Here is a 27816-nt window from a genome sequence, read left to right as displayed (position 1 = left end):
AACATTATTCTGAGTAGATTTCGGATGAGCTGAGCCATTTAGAACAGGGGCCACAAGTGTCTTAGGCTGGTTTCAAGTCACTGTCCTTGAGACTTTTGCTCCCCCTGACCTGTCATAGGTGATGAGTCACCGGGCTTCGAAGTCCCTCTTTCTGACAGATCAACAGACAGGAGTTATCATCCCCAGGCAGGAAGGCAGGTGACGGCATAAGGGTTGTTTTGAATTGGCCACTCCATGGCACAGCTGAGCAGCCAGACTCCAGCGGTGCATTTGAGAATGGGAAGAAGAGCAAGAGTCTGGGGCCTCTCACGCCTTCGTGCACAAATGGGTCACCTGGGAGCTTGTAATGCTGCAAGTTTTTATTCCGTGTTGGGGGTAGACCCTGATATTTTTGCATTCTTGCTAGTCCCTAGTTGATGCTTTTATTTTCTGAGTCATCCCTTGAAGGAGCAGAGCTGGGGTTGTGAAAGCTGATACTGTGGAACAGCCTCACATGATCTGGAATAATACGCTTTGACTCCTGGGCTCTCCCTGTTTTTAAGTAACAGGGGCTGAATGGATGAACAGTTATTCTAGGATGCAAGCATACATGGATAGTCTTCAGGTCTGCAGACATTTGGGGGCCCTGTGATAATGACAGCTCGCATTACATGGCTCTTAGACACACACACACACACACACACACACACACACACACACAGTATTTACTTCACTTTTAGGATGCACACATTAAGGCTCAGAACTCACCAAAATCCCTAAAACAAGGATCTCATCACATGACACTTTCACTATTGGATGTTAGAAATGTAGCAAAAACATGTTAACTTTTTATATAAATTGGATTTTGATAACTTTGCCTTAGATTTGTGTGTATGTATGTTTGATAGTTTGTGTGTGCCTATGTCTGCTTTGCTCTCTGTTTATATATTATTTGGGGTCACCTGTCCTGTTTGGATGCCATTGATGAGATGGCTAATTGCCAGCCAGCTGTGGAGCAAGAGCCCATAGGTTCTCACCAAGCGCTTCTGCTGCAACAGGGGGCAGATGTCCGCCAGCATAAGCCCTTTTTCCTTTGTTCCAGCTCCCCGGTCCTGTGGATCAGGCTTTTTCCGGTGTCCTGCCGAGGGGACCTGCATCCCCTTCTCCTGGGTGTGTGACCAGGACCAGGACTGTTCAGATGGCGCCGATGAGCAACAGAATTGCCGTAAGTGTTGAGAGGGGCATTTTCTTCTGGTTCTTTGACACCTGAAGTCTAACCTGTTTGAGGTGACACACAGTGAGCAGATTCTTCATTAACACTGGGTGGGGCTAGGTCATACCAACTGTGGTTGGTTATACTACAGAATTAGACCCTCAAGGACTGGAATTGGTTAGCTTGGTACCCTGTACTTACCAGTCTTTTCCCATATCCTAATTCACCCTCCGTCATATAACTTTTAAATATGTATGTGTGTGTTTGTTGTTTTGTTTCTTTCCTTTTTTGTTTTCGAGATGAGTTTCTCTCTGTAACTTTGGTGCCTGTCCTGGAACTCACTCTGTAGATCAGGTTGGCCTCGATCTGCAGGTGCTGGGATTAAAGGTGCCACAGCTCGACTTTTAAATGTGTATTTATAGAGTCTGGATAGAAGGCTCAGAGGTTAAGAGCACTGTCTGCTCTTCCAGAGGTCCTGAGCTCAATTCCCAGCAACCACATGGTGGCTCACAACCATCTTTAACGAGATCTGGTGCCCTCTTCTGGCATACAGGCAAGAACACTGTACACAGAAATAAAATAAATAATTCTTCTTCCTTCCCAGCTGGGACCACGTGCTCAAGTCAGCAGATGCCATGCTCCAACGGTCAGTGTATTCCCAGGGAGTACAGGTGTGACCACGTCAGCGACTGTCCCGACGGATCCGATGAGAGAAACTGCCGTGAGTCAGCTTCGGTCTTCGCACTGTCTTCAGTTTCGCCTTTGGCATTTTAATCAACTTGTTAGATTTGTTGATGGACAGAAAGGCCTACAATACGCCTCTTGTTGTTGAAATCTCTTGGCAGATTCTTTTGTGGATTAGGGGTGATGGACTGATAGCAGTCTATTTTTAAGACGTTCTGTTTGTCCTGCTTTACTTAGCACATCAAGTTTTTGAAGAAAGAAACTTTAAACATTAGCAGAATGCCCAAAGATCATTGAATAATGAGTACAAAAATCCATTTTGCATCAAAATCTATAGTCTTATTACATTGCTTTTCTCCTTTTTTTTTTTTGACTATTTTGTTAGGTTTTGAAGTTGTATTTCTGCATAATGATAACTAGATTGGTTTGTAACTGATTGCCACAAAGTAAGGCAGATAAATCACAGTATTCTCTGCATAATGGATAAGTAATAGCAATCAAAATAGAAACTGTTATACTGTATACTATGAAATAAGCAAAGAGGAGTTTGTTTCCTTTGAGGTTTATATAAAACTCTCCAGTGATGGGTGAGATGGGGGGCAGAGGCAAGCAGGCTTTTAGGGGTTCCAGGCCAGCCACAAAGTCGATATAACAAGTTCTAGGCTGGCCAGGGTTACACAGTGAGACCCTGGATAAGAACGTGGGCCGGGGCTGGTTGCGTGTTTGCCTGGCAGGGATCATGACCTGGGTTGGATCCCCACCCCTGCATAAACCAGGTGTGGTGGTACACCCCTGTAATGCTATCCTGGAGGCAAGAGGACCAGGAATGCCATTCTGCTTACTTTCATTTTGGATATTGTGGTGATAACTGGCCGACCACTGGCAATTTTAGAGTTGAGAGGATGTGTGTGCGCACGCATGCATGTGCACCCGCAAGTTCACACCTGCCTGCCTGGAACGCCACAACAAGAATCAAGGACTTACTATTTTGTAACAGGCACTAGGTCCCTCACCACGCAATGGTGATGGATGGTATATTACAGCATTTTGTGAATTCAGAACATCATAAATGCCAGTTATTAGGACAGCGGGGCAGGCATCATAGTCTCTTGCAAAGAAAGACTGCGGTACTAGGGTTCACTCAGCTTGTCTGGCTACTACAGAAGGAGAAAGGTCCATCCTCCAGGAGCCCCTGGAGCTACGCCACCAGCCCACAGGCTGTGTATATGTGTTTATCCCTTGTCCACAAATGTGTAAAAATGAAGCTTTACTCCAAACGTACTGGGGCTGAAGGAATGCTACTTTGAGAGAGTAAAGCCAGTCTTTGGAACGTTTCCACCGAGGACCCTCTGGCCAAGGGCAATGTTGCTAGTACAACTGCTTTGGATCTTTTGGGAGAAACTGGGTGGGATAGCACCATGGTAAGAAAGGGAAGGGACCCAGCTTGGTCTACAGTGAGTTTCAGGACAGACCAGGCTGTTACATAGATAAATGCTGTCTCGAAAAACAAAAAAAAGGGGGCTGGAGAGATGACTCAGAGGTTAAGAGCATTGCCTGCTCTTCCAAAGGTCCTGAGTTCAATTCCCAGCAACCACATGGTGGCTCACAACCGTCTGTAAAGGGGTCTGGTGCCCTCTTCTGGCCTGCAGGCATACAGACAGAATATTGTATACATAATAAATAAATATAAAAAAAAAGAAAGGGAAAAAAGCTCTTCAAAAAAAAAAAAAAGCCCAAAAGACCAAAAAACGCCAGTATGTGTTGTGTGTGTATGGGAACCATAGCATTGTTTGGCTCTCTTGGGGAGAAGGAATCGGTTTTCACCAACTTCCATCACTGTATTGACTGTACAGCTTGGCTGTTCTGAAGTCAGAGAGATCCACCTGCCTCTGCCTCTTGTACTGGGATTAAAGGTGTGTGCTAGTTGATAGCTTGTATTCTAAATAGTTATTCCTTGTGGTTTTTCCTGTGGATGATTTCTTTAAAAGTCCAGGCAAATGCTCACAAACATAAATAATTAGAAAGTGTGTGTGTGTGTGTGTGTGTGTGTGTGTGTGTGGCAGGTAGGGGAGTAGGGGAGAAAGGAGGGGTAAGGAGGAAAAAGTCATGTCAGTTGTCCTAGAATATTTGAGTCTGGATTTTGTTTGTTGCATTCTCTGTTTTTCATCCATCCCCCCTTCCCCGGCCCTCCTGGATCTCCTGGAAATTAGTTGGTTCTAAAAAGACTTTTACTTCTGGGAATTCTGTGTTGTTCTGTGTATTGCAGGATATGTCTGTAGCATGTTCTCATTGTGATAACCCAAAATGTCTTCAAATATTGCCAAATGTCTTCTGGAGCCTTGCTGCTTTGGTTGAAAATGGCTGATAGACAGAACAAACAGATGCATGGATCTTCTAGGAGGGGATGCTCCATCAAAAGCAACAATCCTCTGTATAGTGTGCAGTGCCGAGCTGTCTTTTTATGTGTGTGATGTCAGTGGCTAGTGCTAATCGCTGATGCTTAGCTGTTTTAAACATCAGCTTGGACATGTAGAAGCTATAGCTGCTTTAGTGTTCCTTATGTGATCAAGTGGTAAATAAGACTTAACCAGCAGCCAGGCATATTTTTCCTTGCAATTATTCTGCCTCGGAGTCATTGCTGTGGACAAACCCAAATCAAGCTTATGATTATGATGACTTTTCTTTCCCTTTTCTTAGAAATAAGGTTATGTCAGAAATGGATCTTGATCTGTCAGATACTTATAAATACTTATAAATAATTTGCAGAAAATAATGGATGTAGAAACTCCAGATAATTTGTTTTCCCAATATTTGAAGACCAGGAAGCTTAGTTCTGTTATTTGTAGCTTTGCCAGTGAGACCAGACCTCACTGTTGTGATCCCTACACTTTCAAGTTTCTGAAGCCAAGGCATTGCCCTCTACGGCAGAACACCTTGTGTCCATTCCAGGAATTCCTTTCCGGGACAAAGAATGATGCGCTGGAGTCCTCTTAGGGAGGTGGAGGGGGGGGGGGAAGGTAGGGAATGGATGGAGAAAGGCAAAAGGATTAAGGTCCCAATAAATGATTGTCCATGACCTCAATATGAAATAGGCATTGGCGTTTGATCCCAGCACTAGGGAGGCTGAGGGAGGCAGGTGGACTTTGAATTTGAGGCCAGGCCTCCTGCCCGCCCAACATAAATTTCCTGTGACAGAAGAGATGCTTAATGCTTCTGGCCTTTTGCCTGCTATATTTTTATATGCATTAGGTACTGTTGGTTATCCTACACCCTGAGGAATATTTCTGCCTATATTAAAAGCTTTGAAACAGGTATAGGCTCACACCCCCACCCTCCAGTCATTTTATTACTTAATCTGGTCATCTGTAAAATGGCACCCGATATTAAACAACTTGCCCATTTTTTTTTTCTTAAAGGAACAGAAAGATTCAAAACTGCAGTCCATTTTACTCTTAATGGGATTAGCATCAAGGAAAACCACTCATGCGGAGTCTTAGATAAACATCAGAACAATGCACCAATTATGGGTCATTCATTTAATATACCGAAGTGACTTTTGGTTGCTCAAAAATAGTAGCCATTTTCAGGGAAGTAAAAAAGATTATTTCGTTTTATTGAGCACCAGATAGGAGTGATTTTGGGGCAAGCAAAACTATCGCTAATTATCGTGAGTTTGCAGCCCTCTCTTTTGTTACTTAGGAATGCTAAAGAAAGGGTAAAATCCCTGTTACAATGGAGGCTTTCTTGCTGGGAAGCGGAGGTATTTGGTCTGCCTGCAACCGCGATTGCTTTGTCCCCAGTGGCTCTTTTCTATTGACTTCAGAATTTAAACATTTTCTTTCTATGTCTAACTGCGGAAACGCCAACTGGGGCCACAGTTGGAAGGGAGTAATGAAGACAGTTAAAGTCACTCGGGGTTGTGACGGCTCTCGTAAAGAACACACAGTTCTCCAGGCTGCCCAATGAGCCTTGTTCAAGTGACCTGGGCACACATCACAGTACGGTTGGCCCTGGTTAGCATTCTCACACCGAGACAGGATTCTGGGCCCTGAAATGTGAGGAAAAAGAGGGATACAAATCTTTTTCATTTGGGGTCCATCAAACAAGAACTTTAAAAATATTAGCTGTGTTTATAACAAGTCTAAGATCACAGTTAGCTGTTAACCAGTTCCTCTATCCCCGTCACAGTGAAGCCACACAGAGCTGTCCTAGAGGAATCCATTTGCTTTCTCTCTCTCTGTCTCTTGAGGTACACCATCACTATGTGTAGATCCACTGGCCTGCAACCCATCCAGCTTCCAGGAGCATTCTTGTCCAGGTCCTCAGTCACCAATATTTTGTTGAGATAGAACAGTTCTTTTTTTTTTTTTACTTGTTTTGTTTTTTATTTAATGTCCATCTTCCCGACCAGCAAACTTCACTTTTATTTTCCTTAGTGTTTCTCTGTTTTTCCTTCCCCTCTTTCTTTCTATATATTGTTCTCTTTTTTTCTGCTTTAACCTTGGTAGAGAAAACTAATCACATTCCTAAAAATTAAGCACATTATGAGGAAGGCTGTGTGTTAGGCTTCTACATTTGTTTTTTTTTAATGTTTTATTTTTTTTGTATTATTTATTTATTTATTAAAGACATAGAACAGTTTTTGAGTTATTATTTTACCCTGTTCTACTTTTTTGTGTATACGTTGCTCTATTTTGCAATATTCTGGATATCCTTTATGCGGATGGGTTATTCCACCCCCTCACACAGAATGAGAATTCCACAAGAAAAGGGATTTTACTGCATAGCTCCATCTAAAGTGCCTTGATATTTGGGATATGAAATAATAATAATTATTCATTTGTGTTTTGGTGGCATCAGTTTTCTTAGAACACACCATATAGATTTCTTCCAGAGTGCTGGGGTTACAGAGGTGTGCCACCACGGGCAGCTGCATTAGGACATTATATATTAATCATACAAGATTTAATTATACAATTTAAAGGCTGTAAGAATTTTGATTTAGCTTACCATTCTTGCCCTCTCTCTCAGAAAGGCCTTGCCATGTGGTCTAAGCTGTCCTCTAACTTGAGCTCAGGGTCCTTCACATGCCCCGGCATTTGTTTTCTGTCCAGTCTCAGGCAAGAAGGCAGATTTCAATATTCAATGTCGAATAGTATAGCATAGAATAGATGGGATGGAATGACGTAGGATACAATCTCGAGATGAAGGTAGCGCTCTGCCGAGCGTGTGGTCTGCACACTGACTTGGGCTCCTAGCAGTTGGAGCCCACTCTTTTCACGACCTGGGAACAATGCTGAGGATGAGATAGGGGTGGGACCAAGGTGGTTGACTCTGACAATATGTAGTTCCACAACTCCTTCTATATGGGAATAGTACGGTATATGTTAAATGAGTGTAACACGTGGGTATTTGTCCTTTCGCAGTCTTTGCACCATTCACACTTGTCTTAGCGCTTACGTTGCAAGCTTGTATGTGTGTAGTGGGAGGAGGGCAGGAGTCACTCAGGTCCTTGAGTCCAATCCCAGCCCCTGCACAGATGCTGGAAGGGAGGACGAATCCTGCTTTACATATCAAATTGGCATCTTCGTGGAATAAATACGCCACAAAGTGAAAGAACGTGGAGTTGCTCTCAACTCCCCAGGCTTCCTAAAGTAGATGGCAAACTGAGAAAAAGAAACCCATGGTCTTAAGTTACTTCACTCTTTCTGTCTCCTTTCTCCCAATCTCCCCGCTTCCTCCCTCTTTCTTTCCATCTGTCCATCCTTTCCTTTCTTTCCATTGCCTGTCTTACTCTGTAGACCAGGCTAGTCTGGAATTCACTTTATTTGTTCACTTTTTCAGCCTGCTGAATTTGCAGCCTGATGAATACCGGGGTTTGTAGGTTTTTTTTATTTATTTATTTATTTTTTTGGTTTTTCGAGACAGGGTTTCTCTGTGGTTTTGGAGCCTGTCCTGGAACTAGCTCTTGTAGACCAGACTGGTCTCGAACTCACAGAGATCCGCCTGCCTCTGCCTCCTGAGTGCTGGGATTAAAGGTGTGCGCCACCACCGCCCGGCTGAAGGTTTTTTTATTGCTCTTCCGTTCACGATCATTCCCCCTATTAATTAATTTTCCCCCTATTAATTAATCGGAAGCCCTGACTGCTGTGGTAGTTTAAACACGGGAGTTGTGGCTCCTGATTGCTTGTTTCTGAATTCTGACTCTCCAGCAGACATTCCTCAACCTCTTGGGTGCTTCAGGCTCCTCATCTACAAAATGGAAAATAATTAGTGTTCACCTCTTATGGATGAAAAAAAATTCATGAGTACTGAATATCTTTCTTTCCTCCCTCCCTCCCTCCCTCCCTCCCTCCCTCCCTTCCTCCCTCCCTTCCTTCTTCCCTCCCTTCTTTCCTTCCCTTTCTACAGGGTCTCTGTCTTTGTCTGGCCTGGAATTCCCTATCTGGATCTCCCTCAACTGCCTTTGCCTCTAATATCCCGAAACTGAAGGCCTATACCTTCTTATCTGTGTTCTTATAGTATTCATAAGTTCTTATAGTACCTTTGAGCTGTGTCTTCTGGAACAAATGACTCCAGTCTTAGAGGTCCAGATCCTCCACCAAAGTCTTCCTCCTTGATTCTGGTTTCATTTGAGCCTTGCTGTCTGCATCTCACTAAGTAGACCAAGCTGGCTCCCTAGATCTGCCTACCTGGTGCCATTGTGCCTGGACCTCCTTGATTATGTAACTATAGCTTGAAAGCTTCTTGCACAAAACCAAATCATTTAAGGGGAGAACAATGCTGTATGCAGATTTTGTGGCAGATGTCAATCTGTGAGGGAAGAAGAGAAAGGAGTGGGATGTGGGGTGAGGAAGTGAAGCAGCCCCTGTCAGTCTTTCAAGGCTCAGAAAGAAACCGGGGCTCTTGGGTCCTGTTTCCTTGCATCTACTTGATGACACCATGGTCACAGGATGGCTTTGACCTGGTTAAAAAAAAGTGTTAGGTTAGGTGCAGGCTTGCCAAATGTATAAACTCAGAAAGAAGAGTGTTAGGGATTGTCCAGTAAGAAACTCGTCTAATTATGACTTCCTGTTCCATGACTTAACTTGGAACGCCTTGTCAAGTTTAGCAAGGGAATTTTTTTTTTCCTAAGGGTGACTATCCAAACGGGGATATATACACCTCAAGTTATGTACCCAGAAAAGACCAGAAGGTGTACATGGTTTGCAGTTGGGAGTTGTCCCCCATTGTTTGAGAGAGATTCACTATCATGTTGGATGGAGACAAATAGCTGGTTGCTATTCATTCAGAGCGCTGACCTCCGGTCGTTCTGATACCACCCTGATGACATCAGTCTGGCCCCAGGAGCTGCAGGGATAGAGCCTTGTCAGTGGACACTGATTTAAATCTCCTTCAAGTTTTATGGTTGGAGAAAACAAGAGCCCTGCCCAGCACATTGAATCCACATTGATTCCAGATCCTTCCTAGCCATAACAATCACCTCAAATGTGGTAGCCACAGTCCAAACCCAAATAAATTTTCCCCCTGACAGGAGGCTTATCTGGCCAGAGGGCTGGCAGAGAGCTGGTTTTCGGCTTGATGCTGCTCTCGGAAGGCTAGATAACGTGTTGACTCCTGGAACTATCTGGCACACAGCGGTGGGGGGTGGAGGGGGAGGGATTTGAGTGAGGCCCTCACCTGACCACTTGCATCTCTGGGAGGCAGAATTAATAAACAGAATTGTGTGACCCATTAAAAGCCCTTTCGCAAACCGAAGCATCTTTATAATCAAAGTTAAGCAGCAGTTTAGGTGTGAATTCAGTTTGGGGCTGTCGTAAAGTTCAGAAGAAATGTAAAATTATAGCTAGCTACAAAACTGCCTGTTTTGTTTTTGATGTTGGATCTTATGAGTTTGGTTTTCAGAAGTAGAAGGCTGCAGAGAGCAAACACGCTGTCCGCTGACAGCCTGACCCCACTGCTTCTCATTATCTTGGACAAAGGACTAGCGTGTTCTTCAACTTTTTTTTTTTTTTACAACTTTTTTCTTTTAAAGAACACTGCTTTTCAGAGCGATATGCTTGCTAAGTTATTGTGTACTGGACATGGACCACATGCTTAGTTGTGGGTACTTTAGTCATTGATCCATTGTTTCTGGTAATAGACTATATTATTGGTGGACATCACATCTTTAGAGTTTGTCTTTCAAACTCTGGAGCCCCAGGTATGTCCCTCACATAGCTGCTGGTATGCATGGCTACCACCAAGAACCTGTTGTGTAGGGAAATCTTTTGTTCCTCCAAAGGCTTTAGATCACATACCCTTTCTTAGTCTTTCACAGAGTACCAGAAACATTCCCCGATGGCCATCCATCCCCCATGGCCATCCATCCCCATGGCTGTCCATCCCCCATGGCTGTCCATCATTGTGGCTGTTTATTTCCCATGTAAAGTAAGAAGGGTAAGATCATTCACTTCAGTGAGCTAGCATGTAGGGCACTTTTATGTTGAAGCTACTATGTTGAAGTGCCATGAAGATTCTTCTTTTGAAGTCATGTGACTGAACATTGCATGGTACTTTGGAAGCTTAGACATAGAATAATATTTACTGGCCTAGTTTTGGATATTTAGAAACGAAGAGGGTTTAGGCTAATTCATTTACTATAAAAAAAACTGGGAAAAGATTATTTGCACCAGAAAAAGATGAAAAATAGATTTAAACCAGTCATTCTCAATTTTCCCATTTCTGTGACTCTTTAATACTGTTCCTCATGTTGTGGGGACCCCCAACCATAATGTTATTTCACTGCTACATCACACTTGTTAATTTTTATTGTTATTGAGTTGAATTCAGTTTAGCAAGGATTCTGTACATAGCTCTTGCTTGAAAAGACTCTGGGACCATCCATATGTTATTCTGGCTGTACAGCCTCAAGCTGGGCCTTAGCTTCAAGGTAGGGATGTGTATCTTACTCTGAGACTTGCCTTTTCCTTGTTTAAAAATAAATCTGAAAACAACTTGCAAATCCCAAGGAATATAATCCTCAGTGAGAGTCAGACCCAGGAGGAGAACACACTTGTGTGAAGGACATAAATACTATGTAATCCCAACACTAGGGCAGCTGAGGTAGGGGGATCATGAGTTGAGGCCAGCCTGATCTACATAGTGAATTCCAGGCTAGCCTGGGCTACATAGCAAGACACTGCTGCAAAATGAAACAAACAGTAACAAAGCAAAGCAGGTGCTGAGAAACCTATGTGGGATAGGTAACTCAATAGCAGTATTGGCCAGTTCTCTTTCTTTTCTCCCCTTTGAGCTCTTCCTGTTACCCATTTTTCTTGTCTTCCTTTTTCACCCCTCTTTGCTTTTTCACTTTGTGGCTCAGGCTATCCTGGAACTTACTTTGTAGCCCAGGCTTTCTTTTCTCTAGTTAAAAATAATCCTCTTGCCTCAGTTTCCTGAGCTACCAACCCTGAGCAATAGTGAACTGAGTGGTGTATTCCTATGACTAAATAAGTAAGGTAGAACCCATGAGTTCCAGTGTGTCCTCATGTAAAGGACACACTAGGATGCTGGGTAACACAAAGGGCAGACAGATGGCGTCCCATTCCTGCATTGCACATTGATTTTTTTTTGCTGTGGCTCAGAAATCTAGGTTAATATTGATATGATTGTGTAGATGTGATTTATGTATGTATCTGTGTATGTCTGTGTATTGTAGCAACCCAACAATCACATTTGTGTATTCAGTCAGCTTCAAGGTTGAAGACATCTGTACTAAGACAGACTTGTTAATACTCTCTAAATAATACAGCATGCAAGTATTTGGAGCTTATATGAGGAATGATAAGCTATTTAAAGATAAATGTGGTATACAGGAAGATGGGTACGGGTTGTGGACAAATGTGCACTATTTTATATGAGGGACTCAGGACTCTGGGTTTTGATACACAGTGTGGTCCTGGAGCCAGTTTCCATGGATACCGAGGTATAATAGTAATGCGTGCTTGGGAAGCAATCATGCCACCACTCCCAGCAACTTTTTTTTTTTTTTTGAGACATGGTTTCTCTGTAGCTTTGGTACCTGTCTTGGAACTAGCTCTTGTAGACCAGGATGGACTAAAACTTACAAAGATCCACCTGCCTCCCAAGTGGTGGGATTAAAGGTGCACACCACCACCGCCCAGTGAGCAATCACAGCTTTTTCAAGATGTCTACTAGACATTGTTTCCTTAGGACAATCGACCCTGTGAGGTAGTTATTCATTCATGTTGACAGAAACTGAGTAAGTTGATTAAATAGCCACTGGCTATTTATTTATTTTCTCTGCCCTTGGCCAAGGTCTTCTCATTTCTAGGCTTGCTCTCCCCCCCCCCCCGCCCCTTCCATGAGAGAAATGACCCTTCACTTCCCAGAACAAGTACAGCAGTACACGAGTTTCCTAGGATGTAATTCATATTATATAGGAGGAGGCTCCATTTTAAATAATTTTATATTTGCCAATTCTCAGTCTCGAGCTACACTTCTTTAGACATCTCTTGGCTCCCACATTGTCCTGTGGTGAAGCTTTGGTGATTCCCTCATTTGCATATCGGTGACTCCCTCATTTGCGTATCGTTTGATGTGTGTGTCTATATTTGATTGATGCGCCTTTCCCAGACTTGACTGTTTGAGGAGGTCAGGGACCGCTTAGATTCAGTCCCTGCACAGTGGAACCACTCAGGATGCCTTCACTGAAGCTTTGTTTTTCCTGTAACAGGTTATCCAACATGTGATCAGCTTACATGTGCCAACGGAGCCTGCTATAACACGAGCCAGAGGTGTGATCAGAAGGTTGACTGTAGAGACTCCTCTGATGAAGCTAACTGCAGTAAGTCATGTGCCTTAGTGGTGTGGTGGTGTGGGAAGTCGAAGCCGGCCTACACTGACTGGAGGGACAGACACACACCGTTCTTCCCAAGCCTGGGTCCACTGGATCCATATCATCTATCAGTGGGAGTATTTACACAATTAATTTTGGTAGAAGCCACAAATTGGGCCCATTCGATTCCCCAAGGACTGGTTGTATCGTTGCCCACCGCCTAATAAGTTACTTCTAAAATAGAGGTAGAATCTTCCAAAAGAAATCAGGTGGTGATGGTTAATGTGAAATGATCTTTCTTCCTCTTTTTAACCTCGTGTCTCAGCCGCACAGTGTTCACACAAGGAGTTTGAATGTGGCAGTGGGGAGTGCATCCTCCGCGCCTACGTCTGTGACCACGACAATGACTGTGAAGATAACAGCGATGAGCACAATTGCAGTACGGTGACTTCTTTATGTTGGGTCATGTGATAAGGGGTGCTTCCTCCTCCTCCGTTCGCTAGCATTTTTCCCTCAAAGGAGTCTCTGATGGCAGAAGAGGCCAAAAGATAATGGAAGGGCCATTGCTCCAACTTTATTAGTATTGCTTGACCTGGGTTCCTTTATCCTCCACAGATCACAGCAGAGGCAAAGAGTTGCTGATAGCTTGCATTCTTTCCTGCATTCTTTGAGACAGAGTTGCAAGGCACAGTATGTCACACAACTCTGATCTTGAGAGTCGATCTTGAGAGGGAAGGGAAGGAAGTGTCCAGCTAACAAAGCCTCTAACGCCAATCCTAAAATCTCTACTGCCTTGTAGTTAGAAGTCCAGGAAAGTTTCTAAGGTTGTAGATGATTATCACTGTCTCTGCATCTTTCCTCCTGACCTGACCAATATTTCCATATCTTCAGTGTATTTCTTTCTTGGAATATTATAAAGTTAGAAGACATCATGGTAACTGTTTTACCAGCTCCCACAAATCACCAGCTTCCTGCGGTCGTTTCCCTACTGCTTTGATCGGCTGGTGACCCATCTCCTTGTTTTTCTGGGAGTTAGGCACGGGGCACTGTGGAGTGGGTGACTCCGGGTGTTTTGGTGTAGGTGACAGTTACAATGCTTATGGTAAAGTCCGTGATTACTGAGTATTAGCATCTAGCCTCTTGATCATGGCATATCTCTGCTCTTTGGCCCAGAGTTCATACCCTCAAGTCAAAGTTTTTGCCTCTTTTTCTCCTTCCTTCATTCCTGTGTTCCTTCCTTCCTCCCTTCCTTCCTTTGTCTCCCTGCCTTCCTTCCTTTCTTCCTTCTTTTCCTTGTTAAGCTCCAAAGGCCCAAACTGATGAGTGTCTAGGAGCTGAATGCAGGCAGTGATTTTCCCCAGTGACTGCGCCTTTCCAGTGCTCTGCTGTTGCTCTCTTCCAGCCTATAACACCTGCGGAGGCCATCAGTTCACTTGCTCCAGTGGCCAGTGCATCAATCAGAACTGGGTCTGTGATGGAGATGATGACTGCCAAGATTCTAGTGATGAAGACGAATGTGGTAAGGGCCAGCCAGGATTCCCACCACCTGGGTGACCCCACTAGATCCCAGATACAACATCAATTAATTAATCCCCTCCTTCCCATCTTTAAGGAAGAGTGGGCAGGACAGTTTCTCGCCCTTCTTTATGCCTTTCTTATTTCTATTTATGCATACAAGGGCTTCAAATTCCATTCTGAGAATTGAATTGAGGACCTCTGGGAGAGCAACCAGTGAGTGCTCTTAACCACTGAGCCATCGCTCCACTTTTCTTTTCCCTTCAAGACCACTTGTTTTCCTGATGCAAAAGTAATAAGACAGGGAAGGAGGGAGAACGTAATTTTTCTTAGGCTTTAGAGCCTTTATAAACACCTTAGGCCTGTAGTAACCTGTGAGCTTTGAATCACTGGAGGATGGGCCACGTCGGGAACATCGGAAGGGAATTTAGGGAACACCCTGCACGCTGTCATTTGAGAAGGAAATTGCTCTTGGTATTCACTGTGCTGCTGCCACCAGCAGTTCCTCCCCCAGGTCTCAGTTATTGAATGTCCGTTCCATACAGCAGGTTCCTTTCAACGTTCCAGTTTCAGAAAGTAGAGTCAATCTTAATCTGAAGCATCTGTTGATTTTATGTTCTAGTGGTCCGGAAGGCGGCCTTCCCATTTTTGAGTTGGCATCTCCCTTGGATTATCCATGTTTGCTGCCTCTTTCAGAAAAAGTTATGTGGAACTTAAATGATTCCACAGGATCTCGGGAAGAGGCTGGTTGTAGACCCTCCATAGGGTTGCTTGGACTTTTGTTTCTCGCCCGGCCCATCTGGCGAGAAGAGCGGCACAATCTCGAGGGTGGTCTAGCACTCTTTTCTTCCCTTCCAGAAAGTAATCAGCGTCATCATTCGTGCTACCCGAGAGAATGGCCTTGCCCAGGGTCTGGACGGTGCATCTCCATCGATAAAGTTTGCGATGGAGTTCCCGACTGCCCCAATGGAGAAGATGAAAACAACACCACGAGCGGAAGGCAATGTGGTGAGTGTGGGGACCCTACGAAGGCTGCTTTCTCTTTCAGATTCTCAGAAGCAGACGGTGTCAGCTGGTATTTGCAGAACGAATTACCTCAAATTAGTTGCCTCAGGGACAAACATTTATTCCCATAGTGGTTCTTGCCTCTACAAGCCCACACTTGGGTTGATGATGCTGGACAGAGTAGACCCCAGCATTCAAACATTTTAAAGTCTCTGCAAGTGTCGTGTTCGCTGATGTATCGACCTTAGCATGCTGTTTGGCTGAAGCTAGAATGGAATGAAAGTGCATGCCAACATGGAAAATCATGGAAAAACAATTATGACTCTAACATGGGAGATTCCTATTTTGTGTGACCCATAGGACTCATAAGTGTAATGCAAATGCCCTACCCACCGATCTGTGCTCTCTATCCTGTTTCATACATGTGATATTTTGCCTTATATTAAGATATACTAAGAAAAAGAGAAGCTTCTGGTTCCTAGGTTGTGTATATTCAGTGTATACTCAGCTGTTTTCCATTGGTTCTTAGGACAGTTTTCCAGTGGGAAAACTGAACTGGCTAAGCAGTGCACAATCACACCCTTTTCATCTCCTTCCTCCAATTAGCCCATCATGTCTGAGAGCATCTCACATCTTAAAGGCAAATACAGTTTGGATGCTAAATCAATTGGTGGTTTCACATATGATAGCACATGTAAAATTCCAATCCCAAGGATTTCCCCCTCCACCTATGCTTGTCATATCTAAATGTTCCTCCATTTAATTTGTAAGCCTTATTATAAAAGCTCAAGACTAAACATTTTTATATATATTGTATATATTATAATTTGTATAATTATTGTTCAAAGTTTAGAAAATAGACAATAGCAGAAAGAAAAAAAAACTTTTTGAAACCCTGCTATTTGAAGCCAATCAAGTTAGAACTACCAAAGCTTATGACCTGATTTTTTTTTTTTATGAATGTCACTAGTAGCTACTAGTTACCAATACAAATGAAGCTTTTGCTGTATAATATTGTGGTAAGGTGTCTGGTTTCCTTGCTCTACGTATGGCATAAAAAGTTATTAGGCAAACTTCGTTTTGTCCAGTCTACCCACTCAGCCCGGTTCTTTCCTTCTCTGATTAGGCACGAGTCTCTGCTCGTTCTTAAACTGTGAGTACCAGTGCCACCAGACGCCATTCGGAGGAGAATGTTTTTGTCCCCTGAGTCACATCATCAACACCAATGACAGCCGTACCTGCACCGGTAAGTGGCTGCCAGGAGCTCCAAGAGTTCCCTCAGAATGTACCAGCGGGTCCTGGGCAGTTTCAGCCCCGAGGTGACAGCGGGAGGGTGGCATGACTAGGGTGACATGTTCCAGTTCACCACCTGCTTTTTTTTTAAGTTAGCATGAGTACTATGGGGGTTGTTGTTTTCAGACAAAGTGTACCCTTGATTCTCCTTCCACTCTCTTTCCACTGAACACTTATTGTATTCTGCCGCACCCTCTAAACCCCTTCCCCCATTCATGGTTTCCTTTTCATAACCATTCAAATCCATTCCTGTACAGGTATATGAACAGAAGCCAGGGCATACAGCTGCGCTGATTTTTTAAACACCGTAAACAAGCACAGGAAATCCTTTTAAAGGTCCAGTGGTTCATCAGTGGGGGGAATAGACTTTGCTTTAGAAAAACATTTCTTCGGAAAAATTTTTATTCCAATTTATTAAAAAAAAATGTTAAATTTGGACAAACCAAGTGAAGTTCCATTCAGTTTTTACTATTAGCATTGGGCTAGAACATAACTTTGCAATTATTGAATATAGTTGATCTTAGTAACTATCCATAGTCAGATGATCATTTGAATAAATTAGCAAATTCAACTTGGAAAAATTTTTTAATTTTAAGTCAGTATGAAAGCAAAATCATCTTGCTGGTCACTAACTTGGAATTCTTAGTGAGTGTCAAATGCTACAGCATATATTCAGTAGAATAAGCCTAGGAAGTTATCCCTGTGATATCTGAATGTCATGGTTCTGTGACATCAATTATTTATTTATCCTCTTGCCTCTGCCTACTGAGTTCTGAGGTTGTTGGATAGGCCAACTTCAGCTTTTTAAATATTAGGACTATATCCCAAGGTATGCCTATGGCCTATCTGTCCCCCTCAAGTAATTATATTTATCCTTAAGTATTAAAGGGGGTCTCCTGGTATCATGTCTCACCTGTTATCCTAGCTCTTGGGAAATTGATGCAGGAAGATCAGAGTTAAATGTTCCTTGAGTCTGAGGCCAGCCTCATACTCAAGGTTCTACATGGAGAACCTGTGGTTCGTGCCTGTCACCCTGAGACTGAGAAAATTCTGTGGTATTATAAACATCCGTCCAGGTTTTTAATAATTTCAAGACATTTTATGGAGTCTGAAACTGAGATGTTTTCTTACGTTTATTCTCATGGCACTGGGATGTGCTCAAGGATTAAACTGCATGCAGGCCCACCCTCATCCAGCAGGTAGACTTCTCCATCAGCTCCCCCTGGCATTTTTCTGAGTAGCATTCCACTTCCTGGGGCGGGGCTCATTAGTGGGCCGAGACCGCCCCTTTCCTTTGGCAAGTGTCAGGCTGCTCTGCTCCCTTGGCTGCCAGCACGCTGCCAGTCCCATTCCCAGGCTTTTCCTTCTCTAGGCATTTCCCTCTCTCTCAGTAGAAGAGGAATTCCAAGAGAAATACCAGAAGCCACATTCTCAGGGTGACGTCATCTCTCCATTGCTCCTTTCACAATTCCCAAAGCCAGTGGATGAGGTGGGGGTGGGGGGGAGGTAAGAGTGGGGGAGAATGGGGGTGGGTAGTGGGCCGTGAGAGGGTGGGCTGGGGGTTGGGTATCAGCTGTGGAAACTTGATAAGCCAAGAGTGACTTGCTTTTACAGTGTGCCCTGTCCTATGCCGCCCACAACCTATCCTTGGGCTTTTCCCCCTCCCCCTTTCCACGTAGCATATATCTTTCCAATATGTAACTCTGAACTGAGGCTTTTATTCAGTTTTAAGCATAGCCAGCTAATGACGTGATGCAGAAAGAGTCCTCATTGTGCCGGCAGTTGGGTTTAGGGTTTACCAAACACATTCAGTCTGAGACACAATAGAAGCAGCATGGTTGAACAGTGAGGGGACTCGTTTTAAATTCCAGCGGACATCCTTCAGTCCCCCTCAGTCCCCTTTTGGGACATTCTTACGGACAACCTCATTTAGAGATAAGCTCAAAAGTCTACACTTGAGGGCCTTTGTGACTGGAAGGCCCCCTGCCACCTGCAGAGGCCTTTTCTGTGACCTCTTCCCTGTCAAGGATTCAAGAATGCCTGATTTACCCCTGAGTTCTAAGACTGGCTAAACTCTTTCATATTCGTTTCAAAGATGACTGTTTTTCTCTTTGTGAACTCTAGTCTAAATACAGGACATTATGAAACCAGATATACAGTTGTTTAAGCCGAGTTGAGATTTCAGGGGAATTGTTTTAGTTTGTTCTCTCAAGCAAACCTGCGTGGTTTTTGCTCTCTGCATGGCTGCCTCAATACAGAGACTTCAGGTGTTGGGTGCCTTCTGTCTCTCCACGGAATGCCTCAGTGGTAATCAAGAATAAAAAGGAGTAATCTTGACATGAAATCTGGTGTCCTTCCACCATTCACTGGCCTCTGGTAGTCTCGACCTGGCAGCGGAGTTTCTGTGGCTTGCAGGAGCAGTTTAGGGGGCTCATTGTTTCTGACTGACGGGAGGTGCTGTTTGTTGACAGAATGACATTGTGCCGCAGGGTCAGGGCATGGAGGTCATTCAGCCTGCAGGGTTTCACACAGCCAGACAGAAGTGTCTTAGGCGTAGAAAGCCAAAAAGGTTTTTGAATTGTGTGAAAGCAGGACTTGTTTGTAGGAGTGGGGGGCAAAGACTACGAAGGGAAGAGAAACAGATAAATGTGCAGGGGTCTGGGCATAGACTGCTTCAGGCCTTGTCTACAATGTTCTTAGTTTCAGGAAAGTTCCCCATTCCGCTCTCATTTTCTTATCTCATTCAGCTGCTGATAGACGTTTAATTAGCCTTCATTCTCCACAGTAGGGATCTAAAAACAGTACAATCTTTTTGGTTGTCATGGTCTTACCATGTATGTAGTCCTTTCTTGACAGCAGTTATTGGAAATGGTCACACATATCCCAATATGAAATGCATGCAAAGCAAGGGTGATGGACGGAAAGGGCATTTGCGCCCCAGATGCCCAGCTCTAGTCTCCTTCTGTTTGACATCCACACCCCTGCTGCTCTCTGACTCCAGGCCCTTAGTTTGATAATCAAAATTAGACGGTGTGCCTGTGAAATGGCTCAGTGGGTCAAGGTGATTGTCTCTAAGACAGACTACCTGAGTTCAATCCCTATGTCTTTCACGCACTTACTGTGGAATGCACATGCGCACACTCACACACACACTCACACACACACACACAAACACACACTCACACAAGCACACAAACACGCGCACACACACACACACATACTTACACAAGCACACAAACACACACACACACATACACATGAAATTGGTAGCTGGGTATAGTGATACCCTTTAATGCCAGCAGAGTGACTTTGTCGCAACAAAGCAAAACCAAAACAAAATAAATAATGAATTATCAGTATGCCCCCCTAGTGCCAGGGGGCATGAGGAGGTGGTTCACTGTTAGGGGAGGGGTCACGGATAGGAAGGGTATTTAAATGTACCGGCCTACCAACAATAGGACAATTTGGGCATCTTCAAATCTTACAATTTGAAGGAACTTTCTTACAATATTATATATGTCTTTCCTATTAAAATTCTTTGTCAATAGAACTGAGATTGCTTTGTGTGTGACTTCGCATCCCTTTTATGTAAGGAACATTCAACAAATACCTTTGCATGAATGATTAAGGAATAAATGGAAGATAATTTTAGTGTTGCTTATGACATTTGAATGAACAAAAATCCCCAAGAACACAGACCATCTTCTTGCGGGGTCTCTCACACATTTGTATTCCTGTATCTTCACTTTATTTTGTAATTATATGTAGCCAGTGACGACTTTGTAGCAGACAAGACTGAGAAACCGGGGGACAAATATTTATTATTGGAAAAGTATAGGTTTTCAAGGGGAAGCATTTCGGCAAAATGCATGAATCCTGTAAGCCAATATTAATTAGTATTAATAATGAGATATAGTGACGTGAGTGTGTGGGTACAGTCTTCTATAACGTTTTTGGATTCTTCTCTTGTGAAAATGCATGTCTTAGGTTTCTCCTTCCTATTTTTTTTGTATACTTCTCCGGACAAGGATATAACATTCATTATATGCCGATGAACATGATTATGAATGCTTTTCTTCCCACGTGACAGATTTTGATGACTGCCAGATATGGGGAACTTGTGACCAGAAGTGTGAAAATCGGCAAGGCCGTCACCAGTGTCTCTGTGAAGAAGGGTACGTCTTGGAGCGTGGACAGCACTGCAAAGCCAATAACTCCTGTGAGTACTCGATTCATCGGTCATCTCCTGGTACTCCCTTTCCTTAGCTGATGGCAGAAGACAGAACAGAATCTCTGTCCTCTCAGAGTGGAGGTGGCCTTGCAGCCTGGAAGAAAAGATAAGCCTTAATTGTATATTAGCACTAAGGTTCAATTTGTGCAATAATAGTGGGTGTTTCTAATAGTCTTCTTTTTCTCCCCCTTTTCAGTACTAAGTATTGAATCTAATTCCATTCCATGCCGTCTTTTTTTTGGGGGGGGGGGTTAGTTTTGCTTTTTTTTTTTTTTTTTTTTTTTGACAAGCTCTATCCCTGTAGCCTTGGCTACCCTGGAACTCACTCTATAGACCACCGTGGCCATGAGCTATCTGTCTGCTTCTACCCCAAGTGCACCACTCCAGCCCAGCTAAGTTCCAGCCATTTCAATGGCTTCTTTATTGACCCAGGCCATTGTATCGCCCAATTCATTTGATTGTAGAATAACAGTTATGGCTGCATTTGACTGACACAGACAGGTATTTAATCTTTAACTTACCTATCACAAATGTGTTAAAATATCTGTAGAAATAATAGAAAATTTCAACACGGACATGCTAATTTTTTTGTGAATGTTGAATCTTATCTATTTTGCCTAAGCCAACCTGGGATGATGTCTCCTCCAGACAGCAAAATAAAAATACATTCATGTTAAAAAAGCATATTCATGTTTAATACATATATAAATATATCCTTCCATCCTTAATTCTTTCTTCCGAGTATATTTCCTTTCCCACAAATAGTTCCTTTGCTTCATTTCAATTTTAGAAAATTTTTTAAAAATGCAAAAATGTACAATTATAGATATTTAATCCCATTTTAACATGTACTAATAAATTATGCATGCAGTTCTGCTTTTGATAATGTCACTTATGCTTGTCTTAACTCTTTATTTTATTTTCATTGCTTATTTATTATTTTTACTTATAAGCCAGAGCCTCACAGTGTAGCTCATGCTGGCCTAGGCCTCACTGTGTAGGGCACGCTGGCTTCTAGCTCTGGACAGTCCTGCCTGAGCAGCAATGGCAGGCAAGAACCACCACTCCATGCATCTGTTCCTTTTTATTGTGGATAGTATGCCAGCTTTGAATGCACATTTTTCTGCGTGTATGGGTGCATGTCTGGTACCCGAGGAACCCAGAAGAGGGAGTCAGAAAACCAGGAAGTGGAGTTACAGAAGGTTCTCAGCAGCAATGCAGGTGCTAGAAATCAAACCCAGGTCCTCTGGAAGAGCACTCTTGCTTCTACCCACTGAGCCTTGCACATAACTTTGAAACCCAGCCAACCATATTACTCCAATATGACTTAAGTGGTTTCTTAATGTTATTTTGGATGCCTCGGGAGTGTGTAGTATAGATTTGGATTCACCAGAGTCATACATTCCCTGAGGATAAGGTGTCCTAATGTTTATCAGGGGACTTGCTGTATTATTAACCGTGTTGGACCAGTGATGAGGATACTGTTCTAACTCACTTTGTTAAGCATCTTTGTGGCCCAGTTCACCTCCTGCTGACATCAGTTGTCCTTCATTGGTTCCCCTTGCAGTCAGCGCAGCCTCCATTATCTTCTCCAATGGTCGGGATTTGCTAATTGGAGATCTTCATGGAAGAAACTTCCGGATTCTGGTAGAGTCTAAAAACCGTGGACAGGCTACGGGCGTGGATTTTCACTATCAAAAGCAAAGAGTCTTTTGGACAGACCCCAGGCAGGATAAGGTAAATAGAAAAGTCAAGGGCATAGCTTGTGGGCCGCACGCGCACGGAACCTAAAGCACAAAGTGTTGATAGCTTTTCATTTGGGGGGAGTGGAGGGGAAGCTCTTTTGTTTTCTGACAAAAAAGGCCCTTGAGATATTTTATGTTAATCAGCACCCTTTCCACGCTATACTATTACATGTAACCCATGAGACAAAGACAGCTATTATTTGGATCAGCCTTGAGCAACTTTTAATTTTATTCATAAAGGAGTCCAAAAGCGTAATTAAAAGAAATCATAGACCTTCCAATACTAGATGGATATTTAGTAGTCATTTTTGAAACTCGATCATAGTGCTCTTGCTTACTTGCATGATAAAAATCAGATTTTTTTTAACCTTCAGATTGTATATAACTGTACAATTGAGGGTTGGGCAAAAAATACTGGAACTCTTTATGTGATGGTCAATTCTTCATTACATTGTTTTACTTAAAATATAGGATTGATGTTTTGAATCTGTATTATATTCAATATAATATTTTAGAAACTCCTAAAGAGTCATGGAATTTTGTTTATTCTTGTTATATTTCTTTTAATAGGAAACCAATTATGCCTAAGTTTCTAATTAAGGGATAACACAATGTTGAATTTTGATTATTATCAATTTTGATTTGAATAAAACTGAAAGCAGGCCACCATCTCCACAAAACAACAGCAACAAAAACGAATCGTTACAACAAGGATGAAAAAAAAATGCAGGCTTAAATCAAAACAAAATGAATTCTACAGAATTCAACCATGTATTTACCTTATATGTACTCTGAATAAAATCCGTTTTATCCCGATAACCCACAATGTAAAATATAATAGTTAGCTGTTTGTAAGATTGAGGTAACCGAGTCATACAATATATGATATACTTTCTAAATATATTGATTGTGGCTTTTTCTTTCAGGTTTTTTCCACTGACATAAATGGCTTAGATACCCAAGAAATTCTCAATGTTTCTGTTGACACTCCAGAGAATCTAGCTGTGGACTGGATTAACAATAAACTTTATCTGGTAGAGACAAAAGTCAACCGCATTGATGTGGTCAACTTAGATGGAAGTCAGCGTATCACTCTCATAACTGAAAACTTGGGGCGTCCTAGAGGAATTGCCTTAGATCCAACTGTGGGGTAAGCGATGGCCTAAACACCTAACCCCCATTTGATTGGTTGGAGGTCAATTCTGAGTTCTTTTAGGTTCGGTTCTCTAGAAGGCATAGAGGCTTCAGAAGAGTTACAAGTCCATATGAGGATATGTAATATAAAGATAAGTCCATAGAAGGCTATGTAATTAAAGTCCATGTGAGGATATATAATCCAAGCACACCTTCTGGTGTCCTTTAGACACTCGATGTGGTGTGAACTGTCTTCTTGTTTAATCATATTTGCCTAGCTGTGGGTTCTGGCTCAGTTTAATTCTTATAATACAATACCATATTAAGGGGATGCCTCAAGTGTGGACCCACGGACAGGGTTTTAAAGTTGGAAGGCTGTTGTCAGTATTCTGGTTTGCCCTCGATCTCTGGGTGTAGCTCTCACGTTGATCAGCAGTGTGAACCCACACCACACACCAATCCTGCCTCCTTCCCTTTAGGTTTTTCTTTAGGCTCTAGACCCCCATAGGTGAGGCGAACTTACTAAACAGACTTTTTTCATCTTCTGCCCCTCTCTCGTAGCTATTTATTTTTCTCAGATTGGGCAAGCCTTTCTGGGCAACCCAAGTTGGAAAGAGCCTTCATGGACGGCAGCAACCGGAAGGATCTGGTCAAAACAAAAGTGGGGTGGCCTGCTGGGATCACTCTGGATCTAGTGTCCAGGAGGATTTACTGGGTGGACTCTCGGTATGACTACATTGAAACGGTAACCTACGATGGCATTCAAAGGTGAGCCTTGAAAAAGAAATAGCTTTATAAACTTTGGGGGAAACAGTACAAATCTGAAGAAACTGAATTAAAAGAAGAGCTTCATTTTTTTTTGTATGTTGACTTGTGCCTGCAGTGACCTGCTCTTTAAAAAAATTCCATTTATTATTATTATCATTATTGTACTGTTTTTCAGGGCCAGATAACATTTTTCTTTCAGATAATGTGTTTTTCCCTTTAGAACCATTCTCTACCTCACTTCTTTCTTTAAAAAAAATTTTTAATTATTTATTTAACTTTATGCGCATTGGTGTGAAGGTGTCCGATCTCGTGGAACTGCATTTTCAGACAGTTGTGAGTTGCCATGTGGGTGCTGGGAATTGAACTTGGGTCCCCTGGAGGAGCAGTCAGTGTTCTTACCTGCTGAGCCGTCTCTCCAGCCCCTCTACCTCACTTCTTTCCTGTACTTAATCAAATGTCAGTTGTGTTCCTGCCACAGTTATGACCTGTGGACAGTTTCACCCAGCAGCTGAGAGTGGTAGCCCTGGGGGCTTGCCAGGCGTCCCCCTCTGCCTTCCACCGTCTTGTCTTCGAGTTGCTGAGGAATGGTGCCCAGTGCAGCAGGGAATTACTGCTGAGGGAACAGCTGGAGGATAATTCCCATCCCCGCTCCTTTTCCCTCGTCATCCTCTCCCTCCTCCTTTCCTTTGCTTTGGTGGTACTGGGCCCTAACATGGTAGAAAGCATTCCTACCTCTGAACTACAACCCCAGCCTGTATGGAGGATTTCAAAAACACCCTAAAACATTTTTTTTTCAACATGTTCTAAATCATAACAATTGATTTAGGTTTTTAGGCACCCAGCTGAACAAATTACTCCGTCACGAAAATAAAAGCAGGCAACAATGGTATGATACACACGTATCTTTTTTGTAACAGGAAGACAGTAGCTCGTGGTGGCTCCGTTGTCCCTCATCCCTTTGGAATAAGCTTGTTTGAGGGACACGTGTTCTTTACTGATTGGACAAAGCTGGCCGTGATGAAAGCAAACAAGTTCACAGAGACCAGCCCTCAAGTGTACTACCAGTCTTCCCTGAGGCCTTACGGGGTGGCCGTTTACCACGCCCTCAGGCAGCCCAATGGTAAGTCTCTGTCCCATGTGGCCATGGAAACTAACGAGGAGACCCTTCATGAGATCTGGGTGCTGCTAACTAAACCTTCACGAAATCAGTAACATCAATTTTAGACTTACAATCACAGATGAAGGATAGTCCTTGAACTGATGTTTTGGATTCTGTAGTGTAGTCCAGAGCCTGCACAGGTGTTTGATAGCAACAAATGAACTATGCCAACCAGCTCTCTGTGCTCATGTGACTTCATGTCAGCTTTATTTTTGCGTTAGGGCTATCATGGACCAGATATGTTTACTTGTCTGGTCAATAATTCTTATGTTTCAAAGCCCAGTGTGGTTGCAAATGCCTTCAATCCCAGGAGAGGTAGGTATCATAGAGCCATAGTAACAAAAGGAAGGGTACATGCACGAGGGATTCTTTGGATTCAGATACTGTTATTTTAGAGCAGGGTTTGTGTTGTCTGGGGTTTTAAATTGAGCTTTGGTGCCTACCTGTGCTGTATGTGAAACCAATGTGATGCTGCAGAAAGACGATACATTACAAAAAGAAAAAGTTGTTTTAAAATTTTGACTGTCATGTTAATTAAGGGAGGAATCTGTTTAGAATGAAGAAAAACTATAAAGTAATTCAATATTAAAAAAGACAGAAAACCACACGAGAACAAAATATCAAATACCAGGATAGCATTTAATACACTAAATTTAAATAAAATGTATACTTGGTCTGAAAACATTCTGGGAATCTCTAGGTTCAAAGCTTCCATAATCTGTTCAGCCTTCCATATTATTTTTGTTATTTGCTCTGAATGACGTCTGACTATTTCCTCAAATCAACACAACTGAGAGGGAAAGTTTTATAAGGTTCAGAAAGAAGACTCACCACTGTTTACAATTCAAGGTTTACGGGATCTGAAATCCTGTTCTGGTGCTTGGGCACTGCACACACATGATGCACAGACATGGTGCACAAACATAAATGCAGGCAAACACTCATACACATAAAGTAAAAAAAGCAGACAAAGTAGCGTACTGTTGGCATCTCTGCATAGGCTACAGTGAGCTATCAGAAGGCAAAACCTAGTTTGTGTGACACGCAGGATTTGGAACCTGATCTGTGCTTTAGCCAAGCACTCAATTTTAACTTTTCAGGCCCCAGCTAGAATAAATATTTCTTTCAGGGTTAGGATTGATACACTGACTTACTTGTAAAATATGCACTCGCTAAGTAATAGATGTTCTGAAATTGGAGCCATAGCAGTTATATACTAGAGGCTACCACACAGACATAATTATCTCACAGTTTAGCCACTGGGAGTGGAGGGTTAGGGAGACCAGCCTGGAGACATGACTCTGAAATTATAGCCGCCATGGGGCCCCCAAATGGTTGTTTGTGTCTTGTGTCACTTCAAGTGTTGTAATATGTGTGCTTCCCCCAGCCAGCAATCCGTGTGGAAGTAACAATGGGGGCTGTGAACAGGTCTGTGTTCTGAGTCACAGGACAGATAACGGCGGCCTGGGCTTCCGCTGCAAGTGTGAATTCGGCTTTGAACTGCATGCTGATGAGCGCCACTGTGTTGGTAAGAAATCTGCCTGGACTGTAGGCATCCCATGGGTTCTGTGTGCATGCTTCCACCCAGACAGCCCCACTGTGCTCTGGGCCAACTCACCAAGAACTGCAATGGCTCTGTAGAGAACCATTCAAATTGAAGATTGAGATTTCCCTTTGGTTGGTCGTTCATGGCTTTCTCGATCTTTTCCTCTGAAACTTCTGTCCCTCTTTATTATCATGAGTCATCAGCTATGACCTTTAGATTCTATAGAGTTATTTTTAGGCAGTTTCCCCATGTAGTTCAGGCTGGACTGGGACTCATGGTCTTTCTGCCCCAGTACCCCAAGTGCTAGCATTACTGGTGTATACCCCCATTTTGGCTTCTCCCACATTTTCCCCCTAGTGCTGGCTTTGGAACCCCAGGGTCCTGTGCTCTGCCTATCACATAGCCATTTTGGAATAATTTCTGGATCACCTGGCCTTGTGGCTTCATTCAAAAACAGTTTTTTTTTTAAAATTTTTTTATTCCTTTCTTTCTCCTGGTTCTCTTGGAGGCTGCTGCTTTTCTCTTGGGCTGCCTGCACTCTCCTAAGGAGAAATAAAAAAAATATAAATATATATATTTATAAGTATATATTTATAAAAATATAAATATAAAAATAAATGAGATTATGATGAGGGTACTGGGGTGATGGCTCAGTAGGTGAGAGAGGATCTGAGTTTGGTTCCTGCAGTAGCCACGTGAGAACT

At 42.9% G+C, this 27816-nt stretch overlaps 1 protein-coding gene across 1 annotated transcript in view; it reads left to right on the top strand.

Annotated features, from left to right (window-relative positions):
* The window catches only part of Lrp2 (LDL receptor related protein 2), a 125671-nt gene that overhangs the window by 27957 nt on the left and 69898 nt on the right, over positions 1-27816 (top strand). The window contains exons 3-15 of the mRNA XM_041631617.1: positions 1082-1204; positions 1797-1913; positions 12615-12725; positions 13042-13155; positions 14119-14235; positions 15090-15239; positions 16363-16482; positions 20620-20748; positions 22328-22497; positions 23432-23655; positions 24201-24407; positions 25325-25527; positions 26954-27094. Coding sequence (XP_041487551.1) covers positions 1082-1204; positions 1797-1913; positions 12615-12725; positions 13042-13155; positions 14119-14235; positions 15090-15239; positions 16363-16482; positions 20620-20748; positions 22328-22497; positions 23432-23655; positions 24201-24407; positions 25325-25527; positions 26954-27094 — 1926 coding nt within the window. The remainder of the gene's footprint in view (positions 1-1081; positions 1205-1796; positions 1914-12614; positions 12726-13041; positions 13156-14118; positions 14236-15089; positions 15240-16362; positions 16483-20619; positions 20749-22327; positions 22498-23431; positions 23656-24200; positions 24408-25324; positions 25528-26953; positions 27095-27816) is intronic.

This window comes from Microtus oregoni, unplaced genomic scaffold, assembly GCF_018167655.1.
Source record: "Microtus oregoni isolate MIOR12 unplaced genomic scaffold, Mior012 000037F_ref0000500, whole genome shotgun sequence".
Taxonomy (NCBI): Eukaryota; Metazoa; Chordata; class Mammalia; order Rodentia; family Cricetidae; genus Microtus; species Microtus oregoni.
Note: the sequence above shows the minus strand (reverse complement) of the source record. Positions and strands in the feature narration are given on the sequence as shown.